This window comes from Chiloscyllium plagiosum, unplaced genomic scaffold, assembly GCF_037043375.1.
Source record: "Chiloscyllium plagiosum isolate Xiang-an unplaced genomic scaffold, Cpla_swu_hap1 HiC_scaffold_11, whole genome shotgun sequence".
NCBI classification, from domain to species: Eukaryota; Metazoa; Chordata; class Chondrichthyes; order Orectolobiformes; family Hemiscylliidae; genus Chiloscyllium; species Chiloscyllium plagiosum.
In genome coordinates, this window is record NW_028270149.1 from 83,332,103 (window position 1) to 83,350,074 (window position 17,972).

General features: G+C 48.0%; 1 protein-coding gene across 2 annotated transcripts in view; it reads right to left on the bottom strand.

The window, feature by feature from the left end:
• Positions 1-17,972, bottom strand: part of LOC122557073 (diacylglycerol kinase eta) — a 223,800-nt gene that overhangs the window by 24,700 nt on the left and 181,128 nt on the right. For both annotated transcript variants that reach the window (XM_087992244.1, XM_043704350.2), the window contains exons 16-21: positions 17,531-17,653; positions 11,660-11,759; positions 8,620-8,727; positions 8,265-8,361; positions 5,473-5,580; positions 4,538-4,651 (exon numbers count right to left, since the gene is read on the bottom strand). In XM_087992244.1, coding sequence (XP_087848370.1) covers positions 4,538-4,651; positions 5,473-5,580; positions 8,265-8,361; positions 8,620-8,727; positions 11,660-11,759; positions 17,531-17,653 — 650 coding nt within the window. The remainder of the gene's footprint in view (positions 1-4,537; positions 4,652-5,472; positions 5,581-8,264; positions 8,362-8,619; positions 8,728-11,659; positions 11,760-17,530; positions 17,654-17,972) is intronic.

Below are 17,972 nucleotides of genomic sequence, written 5' to 3' on the forward strand. Positions count from 1 at the left end.
TTGATTAGATTACTTACAGTGTGGAAACAGGCCCTTCAGCCCAACAAGTCCACACCGACCCATCGAAGCGCAACCCACCCAGACCCATTCTCCTACATTTACCCCTTCACCTAACACTACGGGCAATTTAGCCTGGCCAATTCACCTGACCTGCCAATCTTTGGACTGTGGGAGGAAACCGGAGCACCCGGAGGAAACCGGGGAGAATGTGCAAACTCCACACAGACAGTTGCCTGAGGCAGGAATTGAATCCGGGTCTCTGGCGCTGTGAGGCAGCAGTGCTAACCACTGTGCCACCGTGCCACCCACATTGGTAGGGTGACTACTGGTGAAGATGATGTTAGTAAGATGTAGATGGCTCAGTCAGATGGACAGACCAGTGGCTAATGGTATTTAACCTGCTAATTGTAAGATGATGCACTTCGGAAGGAGAAACAAGATGAGAGAGTATTTAACAAATGGCAGGACGCTGGGGAGGTTAGAGGAACAGAGGGACCTTGAGGTAATTATTCGCAGATCCCTGAAGTCAACAGAGCACATGAATAGGATAGTTAAGAAGACATATGAAACACTTGCTTTCATCAGTTATGCCATCGAGTATTGGAGCAAGGAGGTAATGTTGAAGTTGTACAGAATGTTGGTCAGACCACAGCTGGAGTAGTGTGTGCAGTTCTGGTCACCTCACTACAGGAAGAATGTGATAGCACTAGAGGGTTTACAGAGGAAATTCACCAGGATGTTGCCTGGGATGGAGAAATTGAGTTTTAAGGAGAGACTAGATAGGCTTGGATTGTTTTCTTTAGAGGGGAGAGGACTAAGGGGAGACATAATTGGGGTAAATGAGATTACCACCAATATGGTTAACACAGAACAGCTGCACCCCTCGGTTAAGGGGTCAATCATGAGGGGGTATAGTTTTAGGGTAAGGGGCAAGAGATTCAGAGGGAATTTGGGAAATAAAAAGCTTTTCACTCGGAGGGGGTGAGTGCCTGGGAAGGTAACCTTACAACCTTTAAAAAATATTTGGATGAGCACTTGGAATATCATAACATTCAAGGGTATGGGACAAGTGCAGGAAATTGCAATTAGCGTGCCTTTAGTGGTCCTTATCGTCAGTGCAGACCTGATGGGCTGAACTGCCTTTTCTGCACTGTATGTGTCGATGGCTGTGTAAAAATAACTCCTGTCCTCTCACACTTGGTTCTTTCCTCAAATTTATTAAATCTATTTCCTTCTGGTTATGGGCCTTAGTGTCACTGAAAACTGTTTCTCCCTATGAATTCACTACCCTTCATAGTTTTGAAGGAAGTAGAGAAAGGAAGCATATTTATACTCTTCTTAGAGCTTACATTGATTGAGGGAGATTAAATGGAATTGAGGAATGAGATTGAGAACAAACGAGAACATACAAACCCCTAAGGCAGATACATTCTGGTGCTGAACTTCACCTGAGGAAATCCAGCAAGCAATTTAAAATTCTTCAAACTTTAACATTGCAAAAAAACTTACATTCCCAGATAGTCATAGAAAGAATGGTTATGTGTATTTTGGGGACATAATGTCAAATGCTTTCCCATTGCCTGAGGATGACATGAATCACCTAATAATTTAAATGAAACCATATGGTTTAAACAGCTCCAGCTGCTTGAAGAAGCACCAATAAACCACAAATCATTGGGAGCAGGTTGGCATGAAGGTGGAGTGACATGAACTTTGCTAAACAAAAACAATTTGAACCAAGCTTGGACGCCTCTACACTCCCATATCAACATTCTCTAACTGGCACAGAACGTCCCAAAATACTGCAATTTCTCCCAGACTCCCCCAGGCTATGCCATAATAGCACCCATTTTCCCAGACTCCCCTTTGCTGTCCCGTAATATTGCACGTTCTCCCAGACACCCTTGTGCTCTCCCATAATATCTCCCCCTTCTCCCAGACCCACCTGTGCTGTCCCATAATATCTCCCGCTTCTCCCAGACCCACCTGTGCTGTCCCATAATACTGCCCCTTCCCCCAGACCCACCTGTGCTGTCCCATAATACTGCCCCTTCCCCCAGACCCACCTGTGCTGTCCCATAATACTGTTCCTTCCCCCAGACCCACCTGTCCTGTCCCATAATACTGCCCCTTCTCCCAGACTCACATGTCCTGTCCCATAATACCTCCCCCTTCTCCCAGACCCACCTGTGCTGTCCCATAATCGGCCCCTTCTCCCAGACTCACCTGTCCTGTCCCATAATACCTCCCCCTTCTCCCAGACTCACCTGTCCTGTCCCATAATACCTCCCCCTTCTCCCAGACTCACTTGTGCTGTCCCATAATACTGCCTCTTCTCACAGACCCACCTGTCCTGTCCCAAAATACTGCCCCCTGTCTCAGACCCACTTGGGCTGTCCCATAATAGCTACCCCTTCTCTCAGACCCACCTGTGCTGTCCCATAATACTTCCCCCTTCTCTCAGACCCACCTATCCTGTCCCATAATACTGCCCTTTCTCCCAGACCCACCTGCCCTGTCCCATAATATCTCCCCCTTTCTCCCAGACCCACCTGTCCTGTCGCATAATACTGCCCCTTCTCCCAGACTCACCTGTCCTGTCCCATAATACCTCCCCGTTCTTCCAGACTCACCTGTGCTGTCCCATAATACTGCCCCTTCTCCCAGACCCACCTGTCCTGTCGCATAATACTGCCCCTTCTCCCAGACTCACCTGTCCTGTCCCATAATATTGCCCCCGTCTCCCAGACCCACCTGTGCTGTCCCATAATACTGCCCCTTCTCCCAGGCCCACCTGTGCTGTCTCATAATATTGTCCCCGTCTCCCAGACCCACCTGTGCTATCCCATAATACTGCCCCTTCTCCCAGACCCTCCTGTGCTGTCCCATAATACTGCCCCTTCTCCCAGACCCTCCTGTGCTGTCCCATAATACTGCCCCTTCTCCCAGACCCTTCTGTGCTGTCCCATAATACTGCCCCTTCTCCCAGACCCACCTGTGCTGTCCCATAATACCTCCCCCTTCTCCCAGACCCTTCTGTGCTGTCCCATAATACTGCCCCTTCTCCCAGACTCACCTGTCCTGTCCCATAATACTGCCCCTTCTCCCAGACTCACCTATCCTGTCCCAAAATACTGTCCCTTCTCCCAGACCCACCTGTCCTGTCCCATAATACCTCCCCCTTCTCCCAGACCCACCTGTCCTGTCCCATAATACCTCCCCCTTCTCCCAGACCCACCTGTCCTGTCCCATAATACCTCCCCCTTCTCCCAGACTCACCTGTCCTGTCCCATAATATTGCCCCCATCTCCCAGACTCACCTGTCCTGTCCCATAATACTGTCTCTTCTCCCAGACTCACCTGTCCTGTCCCATAATACTGTCTCTTCTCCCAGACCCACCTGTCCTGTCCCATAATACTGCCCCTTCTCCCAGACCCTCCTGTGCTGTCCCATAATACTGCCCCTTCTCCCAGACTCACCTTTCCTGTCCCATAATACTGCCTCTTCTCACAGACCCACCTGTCCTGTCCCATAATACTGCCCCTTCTCCCAGACCCACCTGTCCTGTCCCATAATACTGCCCCTTCTCCCAGATCCACCTGTCCTGTCCCATAATATCTCCCCCTTCTCCCAGACCCACCTGTCATGTCCCATAATACCTCCCCCTTCTCCCAGACTCCCTTGTGCTCTCCCATAATACATGCCTCTTCTCCCAGACCCACCTGTCCTGTCCCATAATACCTCCCCCTTCTCCCAGACCCACCTGTCCTGTCCCATAATACCTCCCCCTTCTCCCAGACCCACCTGCCCTGTCCCATACTACCTCCCCCTTCTCCCAGACTCAGCTGTCCTGTCCCATAATACCTCCCCCTTCTCCCAGACTCACCTGTCCTGTCCCATAATACCTCCCCCTTCTCCCAGACTCACCTGTCCTGTCCCATAATACTGCCCCTTCTCCCAGACCCACCTGTCCAGTCCCATAGTACCTCCCCCTTCTCCCAGACTCACCTGTCCTGTCCCATAATACCTCCCCCTTCTTCCAGACCCACCTGTCCTGTCCGTTCATACTGCCCCTTCTCCCAGACCCACCTGTCCTGTCCTATAATACCTCCCCCTTCTCCCAGACCCACCTGTCCTGTCCCATAATACCTCCCCCTTCTCCCAGACTCACCCTCCTGTCCCATAATACTGCCCCTTCTCCCAGACCCACCTGTCATGTCCCATAATACCTCCCCCTTCTCCCAGACTCCCTTGTGCTCTCCCATAATACATGCCTCTTCTCCCAGACCCACCTGTCCTGTCCCATAATACATGCCTCTTCTCCCAGACCCACCTGCCCTGTCCCATAATACCTCCCCCTTCTCCCAGACTCAGCTGTCCTGTCCCATAATACCTCCCACTTCTCCTAGAGCCACCTGTGCTGTCCCATAATACCTCCCACTTCTCCCAGACCCACCTGTCCTGTCCCATCATACCGTCCTTTCCCCCAGACCCATCTGTCCTGTCCCATAATACTGCCCCTTCTCCCAGACCCACCTGGGCTATCCGGTGATACTGCAGATTGATGACCCTGGAAACCGCCATCTGGATGCTGCCAAACACGGCCACAACCTCCAGCTTCTTGTCATCGAAGGATGGTGCCCCATAATTCTGGAACAAAAGCAACGGGTTACTGGAATGCTTGGCTTAGACTCCAGAACCGATGTCTGGGACTGTGACAGCCCCTTCCTTAACTGCTGCCCTGCACCTGTGCCTGAACCATTCTGTGTTTGTGCATCATTCTCCCATCACAATCTCCCAGCTCCCTGCCTCAGCAATGCCTGACCCATGCCAATGATGCTTCCTGTTCCTAGTTTTCCCCTTTTGAAGAAGCTGGTGCTTCCTGAAATCCAATTAGAAAGCAGCTTCCTTCTCTCCCTGTATCTCACTGCCTAGTTCTTATCTGTTCAGTACTGAGTGTCAGTGTACTACCTAACTATGAGGGGAATCCCAACTCTGCCTATCCTCAGATTTTGTAACATTCCAGACAGAAACTAGGCCGTGCCTGCATGTTTATGGAGAACAAGACACTGCCTAATTATTCACTGTACTCCAAGAGAAACCTCCAAAACCAGCCTCAAAATGAAATTATTAAATCCTAATTTGCTATTTCACTAAGACTCACTAATATACTGAAAAGAAATTTTCATCCAGATTAAACTTCCTTCCACAACAATTGCCGGTCATTACTGTATATGTACATGATGCTCAAGCATACCCTATTGGGAGATATCAATACTCCGCCTTTATCGTGAGTTCTGATGTGAAGACTCCCTTGTTAAATTGTTTGAATGTCCAAATGCAAAATACAGAATAGTCCTTGGGTTATATGCTTAAGTGCATTTCTGTGTCACACCAGTGTCTGTGCATATTATTCACTTGTATCTGTGTGTAATATATAAATGACCCACACAATGTATGGAAATACTCACATCATTCTCCTTTGTTCCTCCCCAGAAGTTGATCCCACCAGCGTAACTGGGGATGTTAAGCACTGCTAGCCCCTGGAGACTAGGGAGTGAGATGGACACTCCATCACACTGTAACATAAGGACAGAAAGAAATCTGTAGGAATGTCCTTCTACACATCAGAATGGACAGCAACTGGAAACATTCAGACATCAAACTTTACAAGACCCAGTCAAAAAGAAAATGGAGACAGCAGAATCCTGCAAGATCTGAATACTCGACTCCAACGGCTAATAGTTGGTGTTATAATGTCTGTATTCTTTAAACCATTTATGTAATTGATTTGTAAGACTGATCTGCCACGTACTGCAGTACTGCAGTACTGCATCATGTTCACTCTCTCACACAAAGTGCAGTGGCAATTTGGACCTCTCTCCCAAAAGGGAATAGATGTTAGGGTTCCGTTGACATCCATCACGGCTTAATATGGCAACCACTCTGCTCAGGACTGTAAGAAACTACAGAGGGTTGTGAACACAGCCCAGTCCGTCACACAAGCCAACCTTCCATCTACACTTCTTGCTGCTTCAGGAAAGCAGCCAACATCATCAAAGACCCCTCCCACACCAGATATAACCTCTTCCAACCTCTTCCGTCAGGTGGAAGATACAAAGGCTTAAACACTTGTACCAACAGTTTCAAGAACAGCTTTTATGTTATGAATGGACTTCTGAATGGATCTTTCAAATTTTAAATTTTATGTTGATCTCGCTCTTTGTGCACCTTCCCTGCAGGTATTCTACAGTTTGGTCTCTTACCCTAGTGCACTTTGTATGGTAATGATCTGCCTGTACTGAATGCAAAACAAAACTTTTCACTGTATCTAGGTACACGTGACAATAATAAGTCAAACTTAATCAAAATCAAAAATTTTCAAGACTGACATCGATGGGTTCTTTTGGTGATTAAAATTTCTGCCAAGAGTTATGAATCTGAGATGGCTTAATGAAATTTTAAGGCAAACAATTGAATTGAATGGGAGAACAGGCTAAAGGGGCTGTACAACCTCATCCTGTTCCTGTATTCCGAGCTGTGAATAATATTACCTTTTTGACCCACTGAAGGACAGAATAGTGAGGTCACTGTAGGCCTTTGATATAAGGGTTTTTAGGGGGAATTAGTCGATGTACATTGGGAGATAAGTCACTCATGAAACGTTCAGGTGAGAGAGTTCTGGGACGTGAGCTAAAAATCTCTGAGGCTCCACCCATGAAACTGAGTGGAGGACAAGAGCAGAGATATCGGCTCCAGAGCAAGGCTGATGTCAAGTGTTGAGGGGATTTTAACTTTCTCCCTGTGCAGCCCCAGATTTTCCACTTCATAACCATCTCAGTGCTTCCCTCACATACTCCTCTTGCTAGACCTTCACTATATCCTGTTCCTCATCCCAGTCTTCCTCAACCCTGCAATTTCACAATGATCCCAGTCCAGCTTTATTCCCATTCCTTTTCTGCTCACCCCAAAGCTCAGCTTTTCAAATCAGTCCTTCCTTATTCATCCCGGGTTTTTCCTTTTTTATCTATATCTTTATGACTTCACCAATCATCCCAGTATTGCTTCTATCTTTCCTGGTTCATTTGGATATCATCTGGTCAGCTCCCTCCTACTTGAATCCAGCAGCCAGTAGCATCAATCTTTCTGTGTAATTCCTACCCACACAATTAGATTAGATTACTTACTGGCCCTTTGCCCAACCAGTCCACACCGACCCTCCGAACAGTAACCAACCCAGACCCATTTACCCCTTCACCTAATACTACAGGCAATTTAGCATGGCCAATTCACCTAACCTGCACATCTTTGGACTGCGGGAGGAAACCAGAGCACCCGGAGGAAACCCACGCAGACACGGGGAGAACGTGCAAACTCCACACAGACAGTTAGCTGAGGCGGGAATTGAACCCGGGTCTCTGGCGCTGTGAGGCAGCAGTGCTAACCACTGTACCACCGTGCCAGCACAGTGGCTCAGTGGTTAGCACTGTAGCTTCACAGCAGCAGGGTCTCAGGTTCGATTCCAGCCTCGGGTGACTGTCTGTGTGGAGTTTGCACATTCTCCCTGTGTCTGCGTGGGTTTCCTCCAGGTGCTCCGGTTTCCTCCTGCAGTCCAAAGATGTGCAGGTTAGGTGAATTGGCCATGCTAAATTGCCTGTAGTATTAGGTGAAGGGGTAAATGGGTCTGGGTTGGTTACTGTTCGGAGGGTCGGTGTGGACTGGTTGGGCCGAAGGGCCTGTTTCCACACTGTAGGGAATCTAATCTAATTACTCTCCATGGACTGCCACATCAAACACTCCAAGGATGTGGACAGCACAGGGTTAGATACAGAGTAAAGCTTCCTCTGCACTGTCCCATCAAATGCTCCCAGGACAGGGACAGCACGGCGTTAGATACAGTGTAAAGCTCTCTCGACACTGCCCTCATCACACACTCCCAGGACAGGGACAGCACAGGATTAAATACAGAATAAACCTCCCTCTACTCTCTGTGTGAAATACTCCTTGGATGGGTACAGATGGTTAGATGCAAAGTAAAGCTCTGAAAATATTGCCTTTTACAATATTGTGATCATTTATAGATTGTGGAGAGGGAACATATCAAACGTAGAAATATCTCTTTTCTATCTGAGCAATCTGTTAGCCAGATTCTAGTTTTTGTTAAGGCCAATCCAGTCTGTAAATGTACAACCAATGTTCAGTCCAGTGTTAGCAGCCTTCCTCTGTTTATATCACACGGAGCACTAGCAACTGGCCATCATACCTCCAGGTGAACTCTCTGTTCTAAATTCTTGTACGTTCTCTGAAGAAGTTCTTTGGTGCCAAGCACTCCGTACCACATCATATTCTTAGTCCGGCTCCTGGGGATAAAAAAATGCACAGTTGCTCATCAAGTTACCAATGTATTCTGTCTCTATTGTTGTGAGCTGAAGTAATATGCACAACACTGATAACACTGTATTACAGCCTGTACACCGGGCACTGAGCCTGGGACAGACCTGTCTCAGTCTGTGTTACACCCTGTACACCAGGCACCAAATCTGACACAGTTTGTCTGTAAGTGTCATTCCAAGTACATAAGAACGAGACCACCAAGACAGGAAACTGACATCCTGTACCTGCACTTTTTCGGATGTTCTTCCCTCTTGTTGTTGAACTCCAGTGATATTTTTGCATCCAGTCCAATTCCAAAATAGTTGTTCATGACGCACCTCTCAGAGAAAGACCTAGAACGATAGGCTCAGTATCACAAGAATTGTAAAGTTCTAGAATGTTCTAGCACAGAAAGAGGCCATTCAGCCTGTCATGACTGAGTCTTTGCTTTTCGCAGAAGTGCTATCTGAATTTAACTCACATCCCAGCTTTCTACCCCATGACACTCCAAATAAACTCTCTTCAAATATCTGACTAACATTGATTAAAATTCCCATGGATTCTGCTTCTGCTATTCTATCAGTTATTGCATCCCAGATTTTAACAAAGTCAAATTTCCCACAAACTCTCTCAACAAGTTTATCAATTCAAGGATTTGAAATTATGTATATCCAGATCCCTCTGCTTTTGGACCATCTCAAAACATGATGACCTAGATTACTTTGCAATCTACATTACAGAGTGCTTTGGACCCTTTGCTGCTCTCATTACAGTTACTTCAGTCATATTTATATTATGATCGCTACTGCCTAATGTTTCTCCTTCACCGCACATGCTCAACTTCGCTGACAGAATGTGATCAGGACAGCCTAATTCCTCATTGGTTTGAAACACGTTGATTAAGGAAGTTAATATTTTAAGAAATATTCACTCTCTTTGACAAAGGATGTTCTGTTCCAGTTTAGCAGAATAGATAATGTCCACCTTATTCTTGGAGTAAGATTTTTAACATTTGTTACAATTTGAATATGGAGTTTCTCTTCTATCATCTTCTCATGAGTTGGGGGTGGGATTTAGTCAGCACCTAACATGGCACCAGATCCCAAAGAGGTGTGTAACAAAGCAAATAGGTAGCAACTTTGAACATTCTAGTGCATCACTCCTGTTGCAGCACGTCATAATTTATTAGTGATTATAACTGTCACTCCCTTTTTCCTTCTTCTTTCTGAAGACATTTTAATAGGGAGTATTTTGTTCCCAGCCCAACACCACTTCAGTTCTCCTTGCTTTATTCCTCTATGCTGCTGCTCCGATTTCACCTCTATAGTTTCTATACTCCTTGGTACTACTTCTCTGCTGCTATAAACTGAACCTTCTCGTTAATCATTTTTAACTGTGCAAAACCAGGAGAAATGTTTGATGGGGGACAGTATAGAGGAAGTTTCACTCTGTATCTAACCCTGTGCTGTACCTGTTTTGGGAGTGTTTCATGGGAATAGTGTAGAGGCAGCTTTACTCTGTATCTAACCCTGTGCTGTACCTGTTTTGGGAGTGTTTGATGGGGATATTGTAGAGGCAGCTTTACTCTGTATCTAACCCTGTGCAGTGCCTGTTTTGGGAGTGTTTGATGGGGATGTGTAGAGGCAGCTTTACTCTGTATCTAACCCTGTGCAGTGCCTGTTTTGGGAGTGTTTGATGGGGATAGTGTAGAGGCAGCTTTACTCTGTATCTAATCCCATGCTGTCCCTGTCCTGCGAGTGTTTAATGGAGACAGTGTAAACAAAGCTTTACTCTGCATTGTACATTGTGCTGTACCTGTTCTGGAACAGTTTGATGGGGACAGTATCAAGTGAATTATTCTCTTTATCTAACTCTGTGCTGTCCACATCCTTGGAATGTTTGATGGGACAGTGTAGAAGGAACTTTGCTCTGAATTTAACCCTATGCAGTACCTGTCCTGAGAGAGTTTGGTGGGGACAATATAGCGGGAGGTTTACTCTATATCTGATCCCATGCTGTCCCTGTCCTGGGAGTGTTTGATGGGGATGATGTAGAGGGGACTTTACTTTCAGTTTAAAACAGTAGAGGGAGCATTTTTTGTATTTAACACTGCGCTGCGCCTGTACTTGGAGTCTTCGATGGAACAGTGTCAAACAAGTTTTACTCTTTATCTCACTCAGACTGTACCAGAACCCCTCCTCACCCCTGGAAATATAGTCTTTCTATTGATGATGATAAATATACAGAGCAGTTTTTCATTCGAAACCTGCTGCCTTGGAGCTATATTCATCAAATTTTATGGATGCTTATTTCTGATACAAAGTTAAAAATCACACACACACCAGGCTATAGTCCAACAGGTTTACTTGGAAGCACTAGCTTTCAGAGCACCGCTCCTTCATCAGGTGGTTGTGGAGTATAAGATTGTAAGACACAGAATTTATATCAAAGGTTTATAGTGTGATGTAACTGAAATTATATGTTGAAAAAGACCTGGATTGTTTACTAAGTCTCTCACATGCTCACACACACACCCTCTCACAGATTTATACTCCTTTATACTCACACATATGCACACACTCTCTTACAGACACTCATAAACCACACTCCTCCCCAACACACACACACACCCACTTGCACACATGCACATATAACTTTGTGTTGTGAATTTGTACTTGTAGAATTACATTTTACTTTGTTCAAAAATTGCATGAATCCATGTAAGATTTCCATAATCTGATTTTTAGATTAGAATCAGTCTGCCCATTGTATGCAATCTCACACAGGGAAGCTCCCACCTTCAATACATTATCTGGGCCGACACGACGCCAATTGTTAAAGTGCACTTGAGAATGTAACATTTAAAAATGTTTTGCGATTTACATATGAAAGAACTGAAACCAATGTGGTCACTCTAACAGATGAGAGACTTAACAAACAATCCAGGTCTTTTTCAATATATAACTTCAGTTACATCACACTATAAACTTTTGCTATAAATTCTGTGTTTTATAATCTTATACTCCACAACCACCCGATGAAGGAACGGTGCTCCGAAAGCTGGTGTGCTTCCAAATAAACCTGTTGGACTATAACCTGGTGTTGTGTGATTTTTAACTTTGTACAGCCCAGTCCAACACTGGCACCTCCAAATTATTTCTGATACATACTCCAATTCTTTTGCAGTAAACAAAGAACCAAATAGGAGGCAAACAGATGGTCTCGGTATGATTTCGGGATTCTGAGTTTCAGTCAGTCTGGGATATTTATGACAAGTTCACTTACATTGTACTGGGATCTTCGGGGAAACTGAGAGTGCTGGTTCCATCAGATTGGTCAAGGAATATGGTTGATGTCATCGAAGTCACTGTTCCTCTTCTTCCCCCTGTTAGTGCAACAGTCAAACAAGGATCAGGTTAGAGCTACGTACTATCCCAGTGAGGGTCACTCCGCGCTGTCCCAGTGAGGGGCACTCCGCGCTGTCCCAGTGAGGGGCACTCCGCGCTGTCCCAGTGAGGGGCACCCCGCGCTGTCCCAGTGAGGGTCACTCCGCGCTGTCCCAGTGAGGGTCACTCCACGCTGTCCCAGTGAGGGTCACTCCGCGCTGTCCCAGTGAGGGTCATTCCGCGCTGTCCCAGTGAGGGTCATTCCGCGCTGTCCCAGTGACGGTCACTCCGCGCTGTCCCAGTGAGGGTCACTCTGCAATGTCCCAGTGAGAATCACTCCACACTGTCCCAGTGAGGGTCACTCCACACTGTCCCAGTGAGGGTCACTCCACACTGTCCCAGTGAGGGTCACTCCGCACTGTCCAAGTGAGGGTCACTCCGCACGGTCCCAGTGAGGGTCACTCCGCACTGTCCCAGTGAGAATCACTCCACACTGTCCCGGTGAGGGTCACTCCACACTGTCCCAGTGAGGGTCACTCCACACTGTCCAAGTGAGGGTCACTCTGCAATGTCCAAGTGAGGGTCACTCCGCACTGTCCAAGTGAGGGTCACTCCGCACGGTCCCAGTGAGGGTCACTCCGCACTTTTCAAGTGAGGTCACTCCGCACTGTCCCGGTGAGGGTCACTCCGCACTGTCCCAGTGAGGGTCACTCCACACTGTCCCGGTGAGGGTCACTCCACACTGTCCCGGTGAGGGTCACTCCGCACTGTCCAAGTGAGGGTCACTCCGCACTGCCCAAGTGAGGATCACTCCGCACTGTCCCAGTGAGGGTCACTTAGCACGGTCCCAGTGAGGGTCACTCCACACTGTCCAAGTGAGGGTCACTCCGCACTGTCCCGGTGAGGGTCACTCCGCACTGTCCCGGTGAGGGTCACTCCACACTGTCCCAGTGAGGGTCACTCGGCACTGTCCCGGTGAGGTCACTCTGCACTGTCCCGGTGAGAATCACTCTGCACTGTCCCGGTGAGGGTCACTCCGCACTGTCCCGGTGAGGGTCACTCCGCACTGTCCCGGTGAGGTCACTCCGCAGTGTCCCGGTGAGGGTCACTCCGCACTGTCCCAGTGAGGGTCACTCCGCACTGTCCCGGTGAGAATCACTCCGCACTGTCCCGGTGAGAATCACTCCGCACTGTCCCGGTGAGGGTCACTCCGCACTGTCCCGGTGAGGGTCACTCCGCACTGTCTCGGTGAGGGTCACTCCGCGCTGTCCAAGTGAGGGTCACTCCGCGCTGTCCAAGTGAGGGTCACTACGCAATGTCCCGGTGAGGGTCACTACGCACTGTCCCGGTGAGGGTCACTCCGCACTGTCCCGGTGAGGGTCACTCCGCACTGTCCCGGTGAGGGTCACTCCGCACTGTCCCGGTGAGAATCACTCCGCACTGTCCCGGTGAGGGTCACTCCGCACTGTCCCGGTGAGGGTCACTCTGCACTGTCCTGGTGAGGGTCACTCTGCACTGTCCCGGTGAGGGTCACTCCGCACTGTCCAAGTGAGGGTCACTCCGCACTGTCCCGGTGAGGTCACTCCGCACTGTCCCGGTGAGGATCACTCTGCACTGTCCCGGTGAGGGTCACTCTGCACTGTCCCGGTGAGGGTCACTCCGTGCTGTCCCGGTGAGGGTCACTCCGCACTGTCCCGGCGAGAATCACTCTGCACTGTCCCGGTGAGGGTCACTCCGCGCTGTCCCGGTGAGGGTCACTCCGCACTGTCCCGGCGAGAATCACTCTGCACTGTCCCGGTGAGGGTCACTCCGCGCTGTCCCGGTGAGGGTCACTCCGCACTGTCCCGGTGAGGGTCACTCCGCACTGTCCCGGTGAGGGTCACTCCGCACTGTCCCGGTGAGGGTCACTCCACACTGTCCCGGTGAGGGTCACTCCGCACTGTCCCGGTGAGGGTCACTCCACACTGTCCCGGTGAGGGTCACTCCGCACTGTCCCGGTGAGAATCACTCCGCACTGTCCCGTTGAGGGTCACTCCACCTTGTCCTGGTGAGGGTCACTCCGCAATGTCCCGGTGAGGGTCACTCCGCACTGTCCTGGTGAGGGTCACTCCGCACTGTCCCGGTGAGAATCACTCCGCACTGTCCCAGTGAGGGTCACTCTGCACTGTCCCGGTGAGGGTCACTCCACACTGCCCCAGTGAGGGTCACTCCACACTGCCCCAGTGAGGGTCACTCCACACTGCCCCAGTGAGGGTCACTCCACACTGCCCCAGTGAGAATCACTGCACACTGTCCCGGTGAGGGTCACTCCACACTGTCCCAGTGAGGGTCACTCCACACTGTCCCAGTGAGGGTCACTCCACACTGTCCTGGTGAGGGTCACTCCACACTGTCCCGGTGAGAATCACTCCGCACTGTCCCTGTGAGGGTCACTCCACACTGTCCTGGTGAGGGTCACTCCACACTGTCCCGGTGAGAATCACTCCGCACTGTCCCGGTGAAGGTCACTCCACACTGTCCTGGTGAGGGTCACTCCGCACTGTCCCGGTGAGGGTCACTCCGCACTGTCCCGGTGAGGGTCACTCCGCACTGTCCTGGTGAGGGTCACTCCGCACTGTCCCGGTGAGGGTCACTCCGCACTGTCCTGGTGAGGGTCACTCCGCACTGTCCCGGTGAGGGTCACTCCGCACTGTCCCGGTGAGGGTCACTCCGCACTGTCCTGGTGAGGGTCACTCCGCACTGTCCCGGTGAGAATCACTCCGCACTGTCCTGGTGAGGGTCACTCCACACTGTCCCAGTGAGGGTCACTCCACACTGTCCCAGTGTGGGTCACTCCACACTGTCCCAGTGAGGGTCACTCCACACTGTCTTCTTGAGGATCTCATCTATAACTGCTCTGTGATGGCCGTCCCCCAACACGGAGTTAAAGTTTCTTCTTGCTGCTGTCCTTTCGAAGTGACCTCTCCAGCCATCCAGCTGTGATCAAATGCCTGAAATGTTGACATTTTCTTTTCTGGATGTCACTATTTAAGAATTTTATTATTATTTTATGCAATTTCAAATACCTCCTCTTTTCTGTCAGGGTCTGCATACATAATTTTTAGCTCATGTCTTAGTCTCTATATTTCAAAGAATCTTATTTTCTTCCTGATATCTTTACCTATTCCAGATTTCTGAGACATTCAGGAAAGTGGAAAAATGTTCAAAGTATTTTCTTTGTCTATGTTTTCTTGCTGTTCCCACACCCCCTTCAGCTTAACAACATTATTTCTGACTCTCTATCCTCCTTCTAAATTCAGCATCGCATCTGTAATTAACTGTCATCATTTATCCAAAGGAGACAAATGTATTGACATGTCCCAGTGCAATGCCATCCATTTCAAATTCGTTTCTTGTCATGTATTCTTTCTATTGCAGTTTTAGTGTTTTTGGTGTACACATTAAATCTATGTTCTAAACTTCTGGACTTCACACAATCCACAATACTCTGATGAGTTTACCCCAATGCCCCCCACACATCAGACCTTGTTAGCACATAGTCTGCTGTTAATCAACCGATTCTTAGCCACTAACAGTCCACATTCACCCTCCTAGCCAGATCATTTTCCATTCCTCTGTTCAACTGTTCTTCTCACTTTTTGGTAGTTTTTTTCCTACCTACTGTTTTCTCCTTATTACCCCCTGCCTCCACCCTATCTTCTGCACATAAACTGACATTTTCCTAGCTACCATCAGTTCCAGATTTGAAACATTAACTCTGATGTCTCTCCACAAATGCTGCCAGATCTGCTGAGCTTTACCACCTTTTTTTCTGTCGGGCTTCTCCTGATTCTGGAAGTCGCTCTGTGCCGTCAGTCTACTACGTGTTTATTACGTTCTTGCCTCCAATTTCTATCATCATCTGACTCGCTGACTATTTGTTCTGTCATGGCTGAATACGTTTGGCCTCAGTTCAAAGCCTTTTTGTACTCCACTCTTTTATTGGAAACACGTTTGATTATCCTTCTAGACTCAGGCTTGCCGTTTGATTCAGTTACAGACTCTGAAAAAATCTCACAGCTCCACTGTCAATGTCACAGTTTAGCAACATATCCACCACCTGGTGACAAACACAATCAAGCACTTTTTCATAGGATATGAATATTTTTCTTTACTTCTGGATATCAATTGAAGACTGCTCACATTCCAGATCTAATTCCAGATTTTGCTTCAAGAATCTGTGATTCGATTGTGTTATTATTGCTTTGGATTATGATTTGCAAGGGCACTTTATTGAGTCGACTCACAGAGGTATCAGTTTTAAAATACTTTCTTTCCACTGTTTCTGGTTTATTAGATAGCTTTAATGAATAATGAATGTCTCCAGTCATTTAGTTATAGAGATGTACAGCATGGAAACAGACTCTTCAGTCCAACCCGTCCATGTCGACCAGATATCCCAGCCCAATCTCGTCCCACCTGCCAGCACCCGGCCCATATCCCTCCAAACCCTTCCTATTCATATACCCATCCAAATGCCTCTTAAATGTTGCAATTGTACCAGCCTCCACCACATCCTCTGGCAGCTCATTCCATACACGTACCACCCTCTGTGTGAAAAAGTTGCCCCTTAGGTCTCTTTCTTATCTTTCCCCTCTCACCCTAAACCTATGCCCTCTAGTTCTGGACACCCCGACCCCAGGAAAACAAATTTGTCTATTTATCCTATCCATGCCTCTCACAATTTGGAACATTTCCTTTGGTTTACATAAAATTGCAAGTTTCTGTCAGTCTGCAGTCAATCTGACTGGTCACAACAAACAACACAAACATCTCTATTACAATACAGTCATTGAAAAGGCATTCAAGGATTGTAAAGTATTGAAGTATGAGATGGTTGGCCACTTTGAATGTTAAATGGGAACGGATCAATAACATGATAACAAGTTCTTTTTTTTAATTCACTCTTGGGACATCTGTACCACTGCCTGGGCCAGCATTTATTGCCTGTCCTTAGTTGCCCTTGAGAATGTTATAAGAGAGCTCTTAGATGGTGAATGTCAAGGAAAACCATCTTGCTGTTCTAGGTACATTAAGTCTATGTAAATGTTGTTCTACGGTATCATTGGGTGGCCCAGCAGGGTGGCTATTGCCACATGAGGAGAGTCCAGCTTTCGGTCTAACAATGCGGTTCAAGAACAAGAGGGCACAGATTTCAAGTGATTTGCAAAAGAAGCAAATCTGAGGTAAGGAAATGCTTTTTCACACAGCGAGTGCTTCGGTCTGGAACTATGGTGGAGGTGGGTTCGGTTGAGATATCCAAGAGGGATTTGCATAGAAGCAATATGCTGCATTACAGGGAAAAGGCAGGAGCATGGCACTAAGTCACAATGCTCAATTGGACAGCCAAGTATAAGCACGGTTGGCCATATCTCTGTGAATGCTGCGAGCTCCTGATCTCCAGCAGGTCTCAAAGCAATGACGCTCTCCAGTGGGTCAAGGGAAAGTCAGGTGCCCAGGCTCCCGGAGATCACACAGCCAATTCAGTCCTAACAGCACACCAGAGTGCACTTCACCGGCAGGTACAGAATCTGGGCACATTCACAGAGAAGGAGATAGCCTCCATTTTGACATCAGAAGCTGTATGAGGTTACACAGAAAAGGCTGGTATAAACAGTATCCTTTTCCACAGTGGGGCAGGAGCTCAGAAAGGACATATGTCCCACTGACGGACAGATCCACTAGCTCTCATCCCCACATGACCACTTGTTCTCAGCAGAGAATGACTCACCTGTCCCGCCTGCTTTTGGTCTCAGCTCCTCGGAACTCTCTCCCTCGACTGAAGTGCCAAGAAGGTTAAAGTTTGCAGATGAACTGCGTATCACCTGACTCTGTCTGTTTTGTTCATCCAGCACTGTGAGGGGATACAAGGCTTTAACAGTGAGCTTCTGATATCGCATCCCACCCATTCTGTACATGACCCAGTGAACAAACACACACCACAGTCTGACTCAAATCTCTATGTGACCCAGTGTACAGACACACATTACAGTCTGACCCATATCTCCATGTGAGCCAGTATACAGGCACACATTACAGTCTGACCCATTCTGTATGTGGCCCAGTATACAGGCAGACATTACAGTCTGACCCATTCTGTATGTGAGCCAGTATACAGGCACACATTACAGTCTGACCCATTCTGTATGTGGCCCAGTATACAGGCAGACATT